A 15,783-nucleotide genomic window follows, 5' to 3' on the forward strand; every position below is an offset into this window, starting at 1 on the left:
GTGTCCTGGATGCCAAAGGCAGAGAACTGGGTTGAGGAAGACTTGCTCTTTCCCTGCCTGTCTCAGTCAGTGTCACCTTGTCTTGGGAATGGCCTCCCCAACTTTGACTCTTGCCCTCTCCCTGCCAAGCGCACAATGTTAGGTCACATAAAAAGAGAAGCCTGAATGGGGATTAAACCACGAGCAGTTTTAATGGTCTGGTTTTCTCCCTCCCATTTCCCCACTGTTAGTATTATTATTACTACAAGAATAAAGGATTCCTGAGAGCCTGTCTCCCTCCTCTCCCTCAGGCCCCCCCTGACAGGACTCGTCCCTACCAAGCCCCCCCTGGATTTTTTGGGTTAGAAAAAAAAAAAGAAATGAAAGGCACTGCAGGGGTGGGGTGGGGGGCTCAAGTGCCAGAGAGTTGGAGGTGCAGGGGCAGGGCCAGGCCCTTGAGGGTTGAGAAGCGTCCTGAGGGCCCCAGCAGAGGCCTTCCCTGGGCCCAGCTAACTGGCCTAGGAAAGGCCCTCCTCCCACCCCAACCCACTTTGGGGTCTGCAGCAAGAGGATAATTAGTGTTGGGCTCAGAAAGGAGGAATGGAAGGCCCACTCTACTAGGACCCAAGGGCCAAACCCAAAGGGGAGATTGCAAATCACTATAATCCTCAAAAGCCTGTTGTGTTTGGGGGTTAGAGGAGAGGAGCTGAACAAAACGTGAATTAGAGTGAAATCCCTAGCCTGGGGACAACAGCAGCAGCAGTGACCCAGACTCCCAACAAAGAGGGAGGGGAGGAGGCCAGTCAGTCCAAGTTTGGGCCTAGTTGTCCCCACTGCCCCCTTGCCGGGCCCTGATGAATGCCATGCCATGTGTGCGGAAATGGGTCTTGAGGTTGAGCGGGCTGTCACAGCTCTTGCCACAGACCTTACAGGTCAGCGGGCCTCCAGAAGCAGGCAAGGGAGACTCTCCACCCTCTGGGTCAGACCTCAGTGGAGGAGGGGCCTCTTCTTCCCCATCACCCAGGCCCAGGGCACTGGCATTACCCGCACCCCGTTTCTTCTTGTGGCTGATGAAACGGTGCCTGCTCAGAGAGCCAGGGGAGGCGAAGCACAAGCCGCAGTCGAGGCACTGCTGGGCACCACCATCCACCCTCAAGCCCACCATGAGGCTCTGCTCCACTGAATCGCTGCTCCGGTAGCGCAGGGGGCCATGGCCTCCAGAGCCAGGCCCACCCCTAGGGGACTTGGCTGGAGGTGTCGTGCTGTCTGGCTCTTCACTACAAGAGTCAGAGGACTGGCGGCGTTTCCGTCCTGGCCCCTGGCAATGAGAGGGAAGAAATTAGGCCTCCCTATCACCCCACACTGACCCTGGCACCCTTGCCTTGCTTCCTGAGGCCAGGGCCTAAAACCCTGCAGTTTCCTAGTCCCATAGCCCCGAAAGAGCAGGCCGGGCTTCTGCCTACCTGGGCTCTGGCACTGGGGCCCCGAGCCAGGGTGCTCCCCCGGCCAGGGGACTGGGCCCCGAGCGGCAAGCCATGCCGGACCTGGACATGCTTCTCCAGGATCAGGCGGCTGCTGAAGGTGCGCTTTCCCTCTGTGCAATACCTACAGGGGGAGAGTAGGTAGCTTGGGTGCCGGGAGAACAGCCCAAAGACCAAGGCCTGTGGCTTGAGGTTGCAGGGTTTCCCAGAGCAGAGGGAGGCCTCAACCTTTGGTCCATTCACACAAGTCACAAATGGAAGGTGCTCAGTGGGGCTGGGGACATGGGGTAGGCAGGTGACTCGCTGCTCAGAAAGAGGAAGGGGACGCGGAGGGGAGGTGTGGATGAAGGGGCGAAAGTTACCTGCATGGGTAAACTCGTTTGATACCCTCGTGATTGACCCTGACATGGCGTCTCAGGCTGGGGGCGGAACAGAAGGAGCGCTCACACAGGCGACAGGGAAACTTTTTCACTGACTATGAGAGCAGAGGGTAGGGAACCTCAGAGCCAGGCTCTAAGACCCCCCACCCCCACAGCCACCCAGACCAAGGGGACACCCCACTCACCTTGCCATGCTCTTTCTTCATGTGAGCCACATACTCATCTCGCTCAGGAAACCAGGAGTGACAAAGGCCACAGGTCCAGCCTCCAGGGCCCCCACCCCCACCCTTGATGCCTTTGTTCCCTAGTTCCCGTCGGGGCCGTTTGGTCGCACGAGGGGGCTCAGGAGAGCTGGGCAGTTCTTCCTCTTCTGAGGATGAAGACGATTCCTCAGTAGGGGCAGCTGCTCCTCCCCGGGACACAGCCAAGTCCTCAGGCTCAGCCTTAGGGGTCATGAGGGCACCTGCACCCCCTTTCCCAGCCGTCTCCTCCCCGGGGCGCCCAGACTGATGGGTGTTCTGTGAGAGGAAGACAAGGGGGTGTCCACTGTGGGGGAGGGCCTGGCTCTGCTGAAGGCCTCATTGCTCCCCTACCCCCACTCCGAGGGTTATGACACCCCAGCCCCAGGTCACCACAGCGAAGCACCCCACCTCTGTCCCTTAACTCCTATACCTTAAGATGTTCCAGCATGGTCCTTTTTTGGGCAAAAAGCAGAGGACAAGATGGGCACTTAAAGACACTGACACGCTGGGGCAACAGATGCTGGTCGAAGTGTGAGGAGAGGAGGGGTTTGTGAGTGAAGACTGTGTCACACATGGCGCACTTGTAGATCATCCTGTGTGGGTGGAGAGGACAGTGCAGACACCCTGCTCATCAGGGCCCCAAGCCCGCTCCAGCCCACCCTACTCCCTGCCAGGTCTCACTTGGCTTGCTGCGTGTGGAAGCTGGGATGCTGGGTGTACAGGTGGGCATGGGCGCTGGGCGCAGACTTGAAGGCCATGGGGCAGATGGGGCACTTATGGAAAACCTCGCAGTGCGACGTCTGGATGTGGGACTTGATGGAGTTCACGCCCCCGAACACCACCGCACAGCTGGGGCACCTAAGGGGCAGGGGGCGCAGAGGTGAGGCAGGGCATCTCTGGCCCGTACCCCAGCCTTGTCCTGGGAACTGCTGGACTCCAGAGCTGATCGACAGCAGTGGTGCATGACCAAGGTGGGGACAGGATGGGTATGCAGACCCTGCCCCTTGATGGAGGCCAATGGAGGTCGAACTGGAGCTCTCCCTGCTAACCATGGGGGGAGGACACAGATCTCACACTGGGGTTCAGCAGGAGAGAGGGGGCTCTCCCTGACAGGCCAGCCAGAAGGCTGGCACTGGGACACAGGGGGCCATGAGGTGCTAGAGGGGTAGGAGGCTGGGGAGGGGCGCGGAGGATCAGTGGCGAGGCCACGGTGAGAGGCAGGCGGCACCTGTATCCCACACGGCGAGACAGATGTAGACAGGCCTCCCGCAGGTGGGTCTGAAAATTGGCTTGCAGGAAGTTGCCCCCACACTCAGGGCAGACGTGGGGAGGCCGGTTCTTATGCATGCGCTGGTGGGCACTGAAGCTGCAGCGGTTGGGGAGCATCATGGGGCAGGTCGGGCACACCTGTCGAGGAGGTTCAAAGGCCGGTCAGTGAGGAGTGGTACAACCCCCCAACACCTTCCCAGATCCTACTCCCACAGCTTCGGGATCTACCCCTGGGAGGGGCCAGAGGAGAACACTCACAGTGCTGTTGGCTCCCGGGGCAGAGGGCCCGAGCTGCTGGAAGTGGGCAGCCATGCCGGCCTTGTCCCGGCACTGCTCCTTGCACTCCAGGCAGCGAAAGCACGTGTAGGCTGAGGTGGCAGGGGCGGCAGGCGGCTCAGACGAGAGTGGCAGCACTGGGGCCTCAGCAGCAACCACAGTGATGGCGGCGGCGATGGCGGCCCCATCACCCTTGCCCAACGCAGGCAAGGCGGGAGGTCCGAGGGCTGGTGGGACAGCCAGCAGGGGCGTGATGTCCGGCTGGCCCACCATCTGGTCCAGGGCGACAGGCTTCATGACCAGGTGCGAGCACTGCATGACGAGCCCTTTGTCCTTGTGCTCTCGGGCGTGCAGCAGCAGGCTGCATTTGTTGAAAAAGACGAGGCGACGGGCACAGTGGTTGCAGGTGACCTCGATGCGCATGCTCCGGCGGTCGTAGTGCCGCGCCAGACTCTTCTCCAGTGAGAAGGCGTCCCCACACTCAAGGCAGCGATAGCCCGTTGGAGGCAGGGCCAGCCCAGCCTCAGCTGGTGGACTCAGGTTGGGCCGGTAGGCAGGCAGCAGGTTCTTGCTGTTGAGGATCTTGTTGAAGGCCTCCACCAGACTGGACTGCGTCCGCGAGATCACGGTGCCACCCCCAGCCCCTGGCCCAGTGGCCGGCTTGGAAGGCTGCACCATCACCACGGAGGCACCATTCACCTTCTGCCCCCCAGTCCCCAGCCCTGTCCGCCCCTCCACCTTGGGCAGCGCTTGGGGCACGAGCCCTAGCACATTCTTAGCCATCGTCTTAGGGCTGGTGGCAGCGCCCCCAGGCAGAACCACAGCTTTTCGGGCCACGCTGGCAGCCATCAGCATGGCGGTACTGGCGTTCTGGATGGTGGCCACAGGCAGCACGGTGCCCTTTAGCCTTGTGCCATCCCCCAGCTGGACGCTCACTACCTTCGGACCCTCAGGGGTCGAGGTTGCAGGGGACAGCTTCAGGAGGCCAGCCTCAGCCAGGAGGGTCCCCTCAGCCAAGGGGGTAGGAGGATCGGGGTCTGAGGGGACCCGGGTTACCGTCCTTGTGATATTCCCGCAGGAGGTCTTAATGGTCTTGATCCGCACCTTGAGAGGCCTCGAGGAGCTAGAAGAGGCAGGGGAGTCATTGCTGTCCTCATCTGCAGCCTCAGCTCCACTGGAGGGACTCTGGGGACTTTCAGGGGAAGGCTTATCCACTGGCCCCTCCTCTTCTTCTTCCTTCAGGGGCTGACAGCGGGGCACTTTGGGGGAGGCAGCAGGGCTCTGATGCCCTGGAGACTGCTTAAAGAAGGACAACCCAGCAACCTGGGAAGGCGAGGCACCGGCAGAAATGCCGGAGGCCTCGGGGCTCACACCAGAGCCAATTCCGGCTAGGCCCTGAGGATGAAGGGGGCTGCAGCTATCTTGCTTCATGGTCCCCAGTGGTGGAGGAGAACCAGGTGGCAGCAAGTCTGGGCCATTCTCCCGGGACAGCTCAAAGGGAGAGGGGAAAGGAGGTGAGGTCATGGTCCCTTCCCGAGGTGGGGAGGGTGCAGAGGGAGGGTGGGGGTCTGGGTGCTCCCCTGGCTCGGGCCCAAAATGAGCAAAGAGGTCCAAAGGAGCTTTGCCTTCCATGGCTTTTTCTTTCCAGGTACCCCCACTGGGAGGAGCTGGAGAGTGGGGTGTACCTGGAAGAGAGGACTCAGGGCCCCCAAAACCATTTTGCATCAGATGAGGCCCCACAGGTACTTCCTTAGTCACCCCCTCAGCCCGGGTCCCCTCGCCTCCTGAACTCCCAGCTGGGGACTCAGGCTGCTCAGGACACACAGTGTTCTTGACAATAACGCTGACTGCTGAGATGTCTGGTGGTGGCAGGCCATGATCAGAGGCCTGGGCTGGAACCTCGGCGCCATCTCTGGCAGCTGCTGCCGTTGCTTCTCCAGAGTCCACTCCTACACTGGGTTCTGGCTTTCCTGGGCCATCAGGCCCTTCGTTTTCTTCTGGCCCAGAGTGGATGGCTTCATTTGTGTCAATATCGGGGATGTCAAAGGCAGCGAGGAGGTCATCAAAATCAGGGGTCTTCATGTCCCCCATGGCAGCAGGTCCCAGACCTGATAAAAAAGGAAGGAAATAGCAAGAAACTGAGCCCTCTGGAGGCAAGAACCCTGGCCCTCCTCCCTCAGGATCTCCATATTTATCCTCTCAGGACCATGCACAGTCTGAATTGGCTACACTTTTACCACAGCACAAATCCTAGAGCTGCTGGAGACACCTGGTTTGCCAAACCCTAAAACTGAAATGTAGGTTAGGCACACATTCCAGGGAAGACACCAAGATAGAGAGAAAGCAGAAGAAAAGGAACTTCTGAGAGACAAGGGTTATAGAGACGGCGGGAGTTCAGTGAACATCTTGGTTAAAACCACCTTGGGCCCCTCCTATGCCCAGCACAGAACCCATCAATTAATCAATACCACTATTAAGGAGGAAGAATGTACACAATGCTCTGGGTCTTAGGGCTCATTCATGGCAGCGTGGGATCCATTCATAATTCTTCATGGATCTTCTGGGTATCCACCAGAGATCTGAAAGGCCATGTGTACGAAGGGACAGTAACTTAAGCAAAGATGAAGAAATGATTCTAGTTCCAGCTGCATCAACAGCCTGATGTCCACCACCTTACCTCTGAGAGGGGAGGCAAGTAACCACATCACAGGGTGATTCTGAGCATGATATGAATCATAACCCTGAGAATCAGAACCCAGAATAGGATTGATTATTACAGCTGGGACAAACAAGGACATGTCAGGTCAAGGAGGAGCTGGGAAGGAGTACGCACTGGGAATCTAGGCCTGGGGTCAGATACAAAGGTCAGGGGTCAAGTCCAGGGACTTGGGGACATCACTGGCACCTGGAGATCTAGCCTGGTTAACAAGAAATGGACTCAGGGAAATCACCCAAGAGACCAAGATGGAAAGAATAAGACACAGGAACAGAAAGAGACAAAAAGAAAAAGACAGGGGAAAACCGTGACAGCAGCAGCCTGGTCACAAGGGCCCCAGCCTAGGCCTCTCCCGTCACAAACACCTGCCGCTAGCTCACCTACCTTCCCCAGAGTGCCTCTGCCCTCCCAAGGCCCTCCAGGGGCCAGCCCCTCCTCTCTCCCTCCCTCCCCATCTTGCTCTCTCAGGGCCAAACTCCAGGGTAACTTATCCAGCAGGGCTGCCACAAAGGGGAAAAGCCAAGCCCCCTCATCCCTGTCATTCCAATTGCTCTGAGCTCCTAACTCACACTCCTCATCCTTTTCATTTTCCTTGGCAACACCAGTCCAGGAAGTCTTGCCCAACCCCAACCTGGCCCAGTGCTTGAGCCCACCACACACACACACACACCCCCCACAAAATGCATGTGGCATTAACCAATATGGCCAGTCCGGAGCTTGTGGGGGACCCAGATCTGTTCCTCACCAGTTCCCTCCCCTCCCCCGGTGTTTCTAGATCTAGGAAGAAAAAACTGAAAAAGTCTCTGTCACTACACATTCTCTGCCCAGGATGCAAGCCATTTCTCAGGGCCAATTCTCTCACCTCCTGCCAGCCTTTAGACCGAGAAACTGGAGATAGTCCCAGCAGGTGGCAGCTGGCAATGCTGGGACGAAGGTAGGGTGGAGGAAGAGGGTACCAACAAGAGGAAGAAAAGGAAGTTTCCCCTCACCAGCCCCTACTTAATTTTGCAGTCTCTGGGTTTAAACAAAGCCCTCCACCCTTTGCCTCTGGCCTGATGAAGAACTAGGGCCCTCCCTCCTCTGCCTGCTTCTCTCCCCACCAGGAGAAACCCGAGCTACCTTCCACCCCGGCCCTCGGAAAAGTGGGCTGGTGGTGGACTAGGGGAAAACATCTGCCCACTCGCCCTCCCCAAGCAACTCCCCCCTCGGCGTCCAAGTGACTTAGAGGACATGTGATAGCCAGGAGCGGACAGTCCAGCAAGCAGCAGAAGCTCAAGGCCGAAGAGGCTTCCCCCACCCCACAGCCGGCCGAGGCCTTTCTGCGGCTGCTGTGCCCAGACTCTCCGGCTCCGGCCCTCCCCCCTTTCCTTTGCTCTTCCCCAAAAGCCAAAGGAAGGGACTGAACAGGAAGAGGGTGAAACTGGCCTGGGTCGGGAGGGGATTCCACTGCTCTTTGCCTGGACGGGGGCCTGCAGAGCAGGGCGAAGGGCCGGCGGCCGGGGGCGATTAGGCTGCCGCCAAGCTGGGCAGCGGGCGGAATTAAGTCCCTGCCATCTGCCGAGGGCCTGCGCCGGGAGCATGTCCGGGGTTACGGGGAGGGGGCGGGGTGTACAGAAAAGAAGCCACTGGAGAAACTGAGGCGCACCGCGCTTCTCTCGCTCCCACCGGCGTGAGAAGGGAAGGACCGGCCCCGGCCAGGCCAGGCCCCTGGGGAGCTGCCGCGCAGCACCTCCCCGCCCAGGACTTTACCGGAGTAGGGGAGGCGCTTGGAAAGAAAGGAGTGGGGAGGGGACGGTCTCTGCGTGACTCGCAGCTCTCCGACCGGGGTCTGTCCCAACTCCGACCTCCTCCCCTCCCGTCCCGGCGCGGCAGCCTCCTCCTCCCGCAGACTCCCGCGGCTCCCTCGAGACTGAGAAGTGATCCGAAGGCGCGCGGCGGCCCGGGGCACGAGCCCGAGTCCGGCCCGGGCCCGGACGCTGACCCGCGCCTAATCGGGGTGCAGGCTCCGCTCCGGCCTGGCCCAGCTGCCCCGCCCCCGCCCCCTAACATGGACACCATTTTAGGTCGCGACATCCCGCAACCACCAGTCACCGGGCCGTGCTTCGGACGCCTCTTGGACTCGGGGCGCCAGGACTTGGGGACCCCGACCCTCCCTCCACGTTTACCCGGCTAGGGACTGTGCTTTCAACAGGCTGGGAGTTTCGCCCATCCGCCTCAAGGGATGGAGGGAGCGAAGGGGCCTTCCTAGAAGCCACCCCAGGGGGGCGGCGCGGAGAAGGGGGTAGTTGACCAAGTGGGGGAGGGGCGGGGGTATTTACCCGCCCCCCAGGGGGCGGGGCCAAGGGCGGGTATTACCCCAAGCGCGCTTACTTGTTCCACTCCAAGTAGGGGCCGAGACCCGGCGGTCTCTACCCTGCTCCCACGGCCACCGCCGCCGCCGCCGCCCTCCCCGAGGCTGCCGCTACTTCCTGCTTCTCTCCCGTTTGGCCTCCCCCTCCTTCAGCTCCCTTCGCGTTCCAGGTCTGGGCTGCCCGCTTCCGCACTCGCCATTGGCCAACACCCCCGTCCTTCAGCACTGCGCCCCTCCCAGGGCCGCACTGGATTGGCCGTAAGCACTGCCGCTCGGAACTAGCCCCGCACAGTCCTCCCGGCCTCATTGGGCAAGGAGCCTAGTCCTTCTGAAGATGCCTCTCCCCATTGGTTGTGCCGGGCCCACCTGCCCCATCAGGGCATCTCAAAAACGACTGGCTTCCGCTACTGTCGCTTAGAAAAAAGCCAATCTGATCCCCGGCTTTCCCTCTAGAGGCGGGGACTATCCCAGGTGCGTCTCCGCCCCCTCACTCCCTATTGGCCGCAATCTTTGAAGCCCGCAGTTCACTTATGCAAATTAAAAGAACTCTCAGCTTCTATTTGGTGGGCACTTTGAGAAGAACCTTGCCGACTCTGAACGAAGCCCGGATGCGTAGATCCGTTTGCTCTGTTTTCTCAAGCTAAACCCCAGTGTCAGTCATGCTGTGCAGAAGTCACAAAATGGGACGTTACCCAAAACATTACGTCATCTGGTTGACCAGTTCCTTGCCGTTTTCCCACTGTCTAAATCGTCCTATAATCTAGGTGGATGGGGTTCTCGCGCGACCAGTTCCTGGGCGATGGCGTCACCCGCACCTTCTCCCTCTGCAGGAGGGCTTGCAGGAGGGTCAGGATTAGTTAGGAGTGTGGAAGGAACCGGCACCTGGAGCCCGGGACGGCCCTGCAGACCGGAAGTGGAGGAGAGGTGACGTTAGAGAGCTGGCGTGGCCTGAGCCATTTCCAAAGGGATCTTAAAGCGGTATGCTGGTAAGCTTTCTAAGCACGCAGATAGGGTGTGAGCCGGCTCTCGCTTCCATTTCCCATTTAAGAGCTCTCCTTTTCCCCCGCCCCCAGCACGGGGTGGGGGGGTGGAGTCGAAGCCGGTTTTCCCGCGCTTTGTTGCCACGCCCCTGGAGGCGGGGGAAGGGGAGGGGATGTTCGGCTGCAGAGTTCCGAGGATAATCGGAATACATCGTGCAAACCCGGCTCCCCCCCCTCCCCCCCCCCCCCCGGCGCGTACGGGTCTCTGGTTTGCGAATCTCCACAGTTTGCGGCGCTCGAAACTGTTCACCACTGGAATGCGGATAATTAAAAGTGGTCCTGGGGCGCTTGGGTGGATCAATGGGTTAATGTCTTCGCCTTCGGCTCAGGTCATGATCTCGGGTCCTGGGATGGAGCCCCGCACCGGGTTCTCTGCTCGCTTGCTTCCACCTCTATTTCTGCTTGCCTCTCTGCCTACTTGTGATCTCTGTCAAATAAATTAAAGAAAATCTTTTAAAAAAGAAATAAAAGTGGTCCTGTAACCCTGTCCAGGGTTCACTGGACCTCTGGACCTATGGATCGAGAACTCTCCGGCGCACCCTGAGAGCATGCATGAGTAATGGCGACGATATTAAAATGTGAATCCGAGCCTCTGGGAGGAAATCTTGGGAAATCTGTGGTTCCATCGGACAAGTCGCTCGACCTCCCTGAACCGGTTTTCACATGGGTAAAATGGGGATTGTAATACCAACCGACAGGATTGTTTTTGTGAGGATTAAACGCATGTAATGGACCTGGGCGGTTCGGTGGGTTAAGCGTCTGCCTTCAGCTTCGGTAAAGGGTCTTGGGGATCGAGTCCCGTGTGGGCTCTCTGTTCAGCGGGAATCCTGCTTCTTCCCGACCGTCTGCCCCTTCTCCCCGCTCGTGCTCTCTTTCTCAAATAAATAAAGTTAAAAAAAAAAAAAAAGTTTAGAACGTAAAGTGCTTTGTAAAGTGATGGGCAGATGGAATTAGTGGCCCCCTTTCTGCCACCTTCTTGTTGGAGGTTTGCCTGCAGTTACTCCGGCTCCTAACGCTCTTAGACCTCTGAACAACTAACTACAGTAGCTTCCTGGATGTGGCTAACTGGCATTCTGTTCCCTCCTCTGCATCTTCCTGGGTGGAATAATAGTTATTACTGATGCACACGTACTGTGTGTGGGACCCATTCATTATAAGAACTTCATGTATATTGAGGCGCCTGGGTGGCTCAGTGGGTTCAAGCTTCTGCTTTTGGCTCGGGTCATGATCTCAGGGTCCTGGGATGGAGCCCCACATCGGGCTCTCTGCCCATCAGGGAGACAGCCCCCCAACCCGCGCCCACCTTAAAAAAAAAAAAAAAAAAAAAAAAAAAAAGAACTTCATGTATTTTAATTTACATAATCCTTACCGCAACCGCATGGGGGAGGTATTAATATTATCTCCATTTTACCGCGGAGGAAACTGTGGCACGACAGGTTAGGTTAGGTATTAACCAAGGTCAAAGGCAGTGGAGTTGAAATTCTAAGGCTCTAGAAAGCTAAACACTGTTTCACAGATTACTTTGGCCAGGAGAGTTCTGAATAAGAGTTTGTTCTTCAATTAGAGGCACTATTCACTTACTTAAATTTTTTTTTTTAAGATTTTATTTATTTATTTGACAGACAGAGATCACAAGTAGGCAGAGAGGCAGGCAGAGAGAGGAAGGGAAGCAGGCTCCCTGCTGAGCAGAGAGCCTGATGTGGGACTTGATGGATCCCACTGGGTGGCTCAGTGGGTTAAAGCCTCTGTCTTTGGCTCAGGTCATGATCTCGGGTCCTGGGATCAAGTCCCACATCAGGCTCTCTGCTCAGTGCGGAGCCTGCTTCCCTCTCTTTTTCTGCCTGCTTCTCTGCGTGCTTGTGATCTCTCTCTCTGTCAAATAAATAAATAAAATCTTTAAAAATAATAATAATACATCAATATTAGTTCATTAATTGCAACAAATGTACCATACTAATGCAAGATGTTAATAATGGGGAAACTAGGGAGAAGGAAGTACACGGTAACTATAATTTCTACTCAATTTTTCCATAAACCTAAAACTGCTTTAAGAAATAATCTATTAATCTGTTTTTAATGTGAAAAATAAAGCAGGGAAGGAGGATAGGAAATGTAGGAGGGCTGCAATTTTAGATAGGACAGACAGTAAACGCCTTTTGGAGAAGGTGGCATTTAAGTAACGGCTGAAAGTTAGTGAGTGAGCCATGCAGCTATTTGCATAGCTATCTGTGAGAACATTCCAGAAAGAGTAAATACTAGAGCTTGAGGTGGGAGTGTGTTCCGGAGGGGGAAGGGAGTGGGAGGAATGGATCAGGTCATGGGATACCTTGGGGGCTATTGGAAAGTGTTTTTTTCTCAGAGTGACGTTGGAAGGAGACATGACATGGGCACCTGAGTGGCACAGTCCTTGGGCATCTGCCTTCGGCTCAGGTCATGATCCCAGAGTCCTCGGCTCAAGTCTGGCATTGGGCTCCCCACTCGGCAGGAAGCCTGCTTCTCCCTCTCCCATTCCCCCTGCTTGTGTTCCCTTTCTCGCTCTCTCTCTCTCTGTCAAATAAATTAATTAAATATTTAAAAAAAAAAAAAAGATAAAGGAGGGGCGCCTGGGTGGCTCAGTGGGTTAATGCCTCTGCCTTTGACTCAAGTCATGATCCCAGGGTCCTGGGATCAAGCCCCGCATCGGGCTCTCTGTTCTGCAGGGAGCCTGCTTCCTCCTCTCTCTCTGCCTGCCTCTCTGCCTACTTGTGATCTCTGTCTGTCAAATAAATAAATAAAATCTTAAAAAAAAAAAAGAAGGGGCACCTGGGTGGCTCAGTGGGTTAAGCCGCTGCCTTCGGCTCGGGTCATGATCTCAGGGTCCTGGGATCGAGTCCCGCATCGGGCTCTCTGCTCAGCAGGGAGCCTGCTTCCCTCTCTCACTCTCTGCCTGCCTCTCTTCCTACTTGTGATCTCTCTCTGTCAAATAAATAAATAAAATCTTAAAAAAAAAAAAAAAAAAGAAAAGATAAAGGAAGGAGATGTAACATAGTGGCCTGACTTACTTTTGGGTTGGATGTGCAGGGAAATGCAAATCAAAACCACAATAAGATATCACCTGTCAGAATGGCTAAAATAAAAAACACAAGAAACAACAAGTCTTTTTTTTTTTTTTTAAGATTTTATTTATTTATTTGACAGAGAGAGATCACAAGTAGGAAGAGAGGCAGGCAGAGAGTGAGAGAGGGAAGCAGGCTCCCTGCTGAGCAGAGAGCCCGATGCGGGACTCGATCCCAGGACCCTGAGATCATGACCTGAGCCGAAGGCAGCGGCGTAACCCACTGAGCCACCCAGGCGCCCAAGAAACAACAAGTCTTAATGCAGATGTGGAGAAATAGGAACCCTCATGCAGTGTTTGTGGGAATCCAGACTGGTGCAGCCACTGTGGAAAACAGTATGGAGGTTTCTCAAAAAGTTAGAACTACCCTATGATCCAGTAATCACACTACTGGGTATTTACCCAAAGGATATAAAAACACTAATTCAGAGGGATATACAAACACCCTATGCTTATTGTGGCATTATTTACAGGAGCCAAATTATGGAAGCAACCTAAATGTCCACTGACAGAGGAATGGATAAAGAAGACGTGGCATATACGTACAGTGGAATATTATTCAGCCATAAAAAAAGAATGAAATCTTGCTGTTTGCAATGACATCAATGGATCTAAAGAGTATAACGCTAAACAAAATAAGCCAGAAAAAGACAAATACCATATAATTTCATTCATACATGAAATTGAAGAAACAAAACAAATGAGCGGGGTGGCGGGGGAGACAAACCAAAAACCAGACTCTTAACTACAGAGAACAAACTGATGGTTAACAGAGGGGAGGTGGGTTGAGGGATGGATAAAATAGGCGGTAGGGATTAAGGAGTGCACTTGTGATGAGCACCAAGTAATATATGGAGGTGTCAAATCACTCCATTGTACACCTGAAACAAATACAACACTGTTAATTACCCTGTAATTAAAAATTTAAAAAGAAAAATTTGTCTAAATAAATAAAACTTTTTTAAGAAAAGGGTTTTATTTGTTTGTCAGAGAGAGGAGAGCACAAGCAAGAGGGGGAGTGGCAGGCAGAAGGAGAAGCAGTCTCCCCACTGAACTAGGAGCCTGATGCAGGACTTGATCTGAAAGACCCGCGGATCCCCTTACCCAAGAATCCAACACTGCCACTGGATGCAATCAGCAAGAGGTTCTTTATTGTTACGCAGGCGCCTGCGGGTGGTCAGCAGCTCCTGCTAGCTGAGCACACCCGGCTGGGGTGGTGCCGGGTTTTTAGAGACAGGTACAAACAAGTTTTGGGTGGGGCGCAACTGATTGGTTGACAGTTAGAACTTTTGAAAAAGGCATACGTGGAGTTTGCTGATTGGCTTTGGGGACCCGCGCGCAGGAAGAGAGAGGCGGGAAGGGGGAACAAGCTGATTGGTTCTGAGGGCCCACGCGCGGGAGGAGAGAGGCAGGGAGGGGGAACAAGAAGGGGGAAGGTAGGAATGCCATCATGGCGTCTTCTATTATTTCTATAAGCCAAGCAGTTACAGAAGGGCAAAAGAGCAATTAATAAGCAATTAATAACCTAATTTACGCCTAAAAGCCAGCGGTTCACAGAAAAGCAAACAAGCGGTTAGTTATCCTATCTATCTTCTAGGGGAGGGGTTTTTCATTGGGGTTTTTCAGATCCTAGGACACTGGGATCAAAACCGAGCTGAAGGCAGACGCTTAACCAACTGAGCCACCCAGGTGCCCCAAAACTTCATTTTTAAAAAGATGGATGTGGGGTATGAGAAAAAGAAATTCAAAACATTGAGACCTGAGGAAGTACAATGATGTTGCCAATTAAAAAAAAAAATTTTTTTTTGGGACGCCTGAGCGGCTCAGTGGGTTAAGCCGCTGCCTTCAGATCAGGTCATGATCTCAGGGTCCTGGGATCAAGTCCCGCATCAGGCTCTCTGCTCGGAAGCAGGGAGCCTGCTTTCCCCTCTGTCTCTCTGCCTACCTCTCTGCCTACTTGTCTTCCCTCTCTCTCTCTGTCAAATAAAAAAATTAAAAAAAAAAAACACAAAATGTCTAAAAAAAATAAAATAAAATAAAAAAATAAAAAAAAAATTTAAGTAGACTCCACAACTAACATGGGGCTTGAACTCACAACCCTGAGACTACGAGTCACATGCTCTATTGACTTAGCCAGCCAGGTACACCTGGTGTTGCCATTTCATGAGCTGGGAATGCTACCAGGAGAAGCCCATTTCAGGGCAAGGTCAACAGCTTGATTTCAGTCATGGTCAATCATATGACACTTCCAAGTGGAGATACAAATTTGGGTGTCATCAGCTTATAGATACTATTTAAAGTCCTGGTTAGAATGTGTGAGTTCACCAAGGGAATGCATGAGTTCTCCAAGGGACTGTATGAAGATAAAAAAGAAGGGGCACCTGGGTGGCTCAGTGGATTAAAGCCTCTGCCTTCAGCTCAGGCCAGGATCCCAGGGTCCTGGGATGGAGCCCCGCATCTCACTGTCTGCTCAGCAGGGAGCCTGCTCCCTGCCCCCCCAACTACTTGTGATCTGTCTGTCAAATAAATAAATAAAATATTAAAAAAAAAGAAAGAAAAGAAAAAAGTCCAAGGACCGAGCCATAGGGAACTCCAGAGTCTGAAGGTCAGGGCAATAGGGGAACCAGTAAAATGGACTGAGAGAACCTGGGAAGAAGACAAAGAGAGGGTGCCTTGATGGCTCAGCAGGTGGAGTATGAAGCTTGTTTGTTTGTTTGTTAGTTTAAAATTTTATTTATTTACTTGAGGGGGAGGGGCGGAGTCTATTTTCTTTTTTAAGATTTTATTTATTTATTTGAGAGAGAGATAGCGAGATAGTATGAGCACAATAAGAGGCTCAGCAGGGAGCCCAATGTGGCGCTCAGTCCCAGGACACTGGGATCATGACCTGAGCCGAAGGCAGATGCTTAATGACTGAGCCACCAGCCAGGGGGAGAGAGTCTTAAGCAGACTCCAA

At 54.5% G+C, this 15,783-nt stretch overlaps 1 protein-coding gene across 3 annotated transcripts; it reads right to left on the reverse strand.

Annotated features, from left to right (window-relative positions):
- Window positions 1–166: 166 nt before the first annotated feature.
- ZNF687 (zinc finger protein 687) lies at window positions 167–9,523 on the reverse strand. Of its 3 annotated transcripts, none has more exons than XM_059138004.1 (9): window positions 9,386–9,523; window positions 3,610–5,735; window positions 3,311–3,489; window positions 2,764–2,940; window positions 2,513–2,675; window positions 2,026–2,358; window positions 1,823–1,935; window positions 1,443–1,584; window positions 167–1,297 (listed from the first exon to the last, which is right to left on the reverse strand). In XM_059138004.1, exons 2-9 carry the CDS (start codon window positions 5,716–5,718, stop codon window positions 800–802), a joined length of 3,714 nt encoding a protein of 1,237 aa, XP_058993987.1. In that variant the 5' UTR covers window positions 5,719–5,735; window positions 9,386–9,523; the 3' UTR covers window positions 167–799. The 3 variants fall into 3 exon arrangements, with proteins under 3 accessions (XP_058993987.1, XP_058993985.1, XP_058993988.1); XM_059138002.1 differs by lacking the exon at window positions 9,386–9,523 and adding an exon at window positions 8,714–8,856; XM_059138005.1 differs by lacking the exon at window positions 9,386–9,523 and adding an exon at window positions 8,509–8,600.
- Between the last annotated feature and the right edge of the window lie 6,260 nt (window positions 9,524–15,783).

Source organism: Mustela lutreola, chromosome 10 (assembly GCF_030435805.1).
Source record: "Mustela lutreola isolate mMusLut2 chromosome 10, mMusLut2.pri, whole genome shotgun sequence".
Lineage (NCBI taxonomy): Eukaryota > Metazoa > Chordata > Mammalia > Carnivora > Mustelidae > Mustela > Mustela lutreola.